Below are 2,614 nucleotides of genomic sequence, written 5' to 3' on the forward strand. Positions count from 1 at the left end.
AACAACATCTGCTCCGACTACTACAACAGCAGATACATCTGCAACAACAACATCTCCTCTCACAACAACGACAACAGCAACAACAGCAACAACAGCACCTCCTCTGACTACAACATCATCTGCAACAACAACACCTGCTGAAACTTTTATAGTGGCGACAACAACACCTCCTCCGACAACAACGACTGTGGCAACAACTACTGCTCCAACAACTACTGCATCAACAACACCAGCAATAAGTACAACGCCTGATCCGACAACGACAGCGGTAACAACATCTACTGAAACTGTTGCTCCGACTACAACAGCAGCATCATCTGCAACAACAACATCTCCTCTCACAACAACAACAACAGCAACAACAGCACCTGATGCAGTAACGTCATCTGAAACAACATCTGCTCCGACTACTACAACAGCAGGAACAACATCTGAAACAACTACAACACCTGATCCAACAACGACAGCGGTAACAACATCTACTCAAACTAATGTTCCGACTACAACAGCAGCAGCAACAACTACAACAACAACAGCAACAATAGCACCTGATGCAGTAACGTCATCTGTAACAACATCTGCTCCGACTACTACAACAGCAGGAACATCATCTGCAACAACAACATCTCCTCTCACAACAATGACAACAGTAACAACAGCACCTGATGCAGTAACGTCTTCTGCAACAACATCTGCTCCGACTACTACTACAGCAGATACATCTGCAACAACAACATCTCCTCTCACAACAACGACAACAGCAACAACAGAAACAACAGCACCTCCTCTGACAACAACATCATCTTCAACAACAACACCTGCTGGAACTATTATAGTGGTGACAACAACACCTGCTCCGACAACAACGACAGTGGCAACAACTACTGCTCCAACAACTACTGCATCAACAACATCAGCAATAAGTACAACGCCTGATCCAACAACGACAGCGGTAACATCTACTCAAACTGCTGCTCCGACTACAACAACAGAAGCAACAACATCTACATCAACATCTGCACTGACTACAACAACAGCAGCAACATCTGCAACAACAACATCTCCTCTCACAACAACGACAACAGCAACAACAGCAACTGATGCAGTAACGTCATCTGAAACAACATCTGCTCCGACTACTACAACAGCAGGAACAACATCTGCAACAACTACAACACCTGATCCGACAACGACAGCGGAAACAACACTTACTGAAACTACTGCTCCTACTACAACAGCAGCAACATCTGCAACAACAACATCTCCTCTCACAACAACGACAACAGCAACAACAGCACCTGATGCAGTAACGTCATCTGCAACAACATCTGCTCCGACTACTACAACAGCAGATACATCTGCAACAACTACAACACCTGATCCAACAACGACAGCGGTAACAACATCTACTGAAACTACTGTTCCGACTACAACAACAGCAGCAACAACTACAACAACAACAGCAACAACAGCACCTGATGCAGTAACGTCATCTGCAACAACAACATCTCCTCTCACAACAACGACAACAGCAACAACAGCAACAACAGCACCTCCTCTGACAACAACATCATCTGCAACAACAACTGCTGAAACTACTACAGTGGCGACAACAACACCTGCTCCGACAACAACGACAGTGGCAACAACTACTGCTCCAACAACTACTGCATCAACAACATCAGCAATAAGTACAACGCCTGATCCGACAACGACAGCGGTAACAACATCTACTGAAACTACTGCTCTGACTACATCAACAGCAGCAACATCTGCAACAACAACATCTCCTCTCACAACAACGACAACAGCAACAACAGCACCTGATGCAGTAACGTCATCTGCAACAACATCTGCTCTGACTACTACAACAGCAGGAACAACATCTGCAACAACTACAACACCTGATCCAACAACGAGAGCGGTAACAACATCTACTGAAACTACTGCTCCGATTACAACAACAGCAGCAACATCTGCAACAACAACATCTCTTCTCACAACAACGACAACAGCAACAACAGCACCTGATGCAGTAACGTCATCTACATCAACATCTGCTCTGACTACAACAGCAGCAACATCTGCAACAACAACATCTCCTCTCACAACAACGACAACAGCAACAACACCTGATGCAGTATCGTCATCTGCAACAACATCTGTTCCGACTACAACAGCAGCAACATCTGCAACAACAACATCTCCTCTCACAACAACGACAACAGCAACAACAACACCTGATGCAATAACGTCATCTGCAACAACATCTGCTCCGACTACTACAAAAGCAGGAACGACATCTGCAACAAGTACAATGCCTGATCCGACAACCACAGCGGTAACAACATCTACTGAAACTACTGTTCCGACTACAACAACAACAGCAACAACTACAACAACAACATCTCCTCTCACAACGACAACAGCAACAACAGCGACAACAGCACCTGATGCAGTAACGTCATCTGCAACAACATCTGTTCCGACTACAACAACAGCAGTAACATCTGCATCAACAACATCTCCTCTCTCAACAACAACAACAGCAACAACAGCACCTGATGCAATGACGTCATCTGCAACAACATCTGCTCCGACTACTACAACAGCA

At 45.1% G+C, this 2,614-nt stretch overlaps 1 protein-coding gene across 1 annotated transcript; it reads left to right on the forward strand.

The window, feature by feature from the left end:
* Positions 1 to 4: 4 nt before the first annotated feature.
* LOC123964548 (mucin-2-like) lies at positions 5 to 2,574 on the forward strand (the record flags this gene model as incomplete). The annotated part of the gene is made up of 1 exon (XM_046041447.1): positions 5 to 2,574. A coding segment is annotated over one exon (2,570 nt), but the record flags the coding sequence as incomplete, so codon positions are not given.
* Between the last annotated feature and the right edge of the window lie 40 nt (positions 2,575 to 2,614).

This window comes from Micropterus dolomieu, unplaced genomic scaffold (assembly GCF_021292245.1).
Source record: "Micropterus dolomieu isolate WLL.071019.BEF.003 ecotype Adirondacks unplaced genomic scaffold, ASM2129224v1 contig_3170, whole genome shotgun sequence".
NCBI classification, from domain to species: domain Eukaryota; kingdom Metazoa; phylum Chordata; class Actinopteri; order Centrarchiformes; family Centrarchidae; genus Micropterus; species Micropterus dolomieu.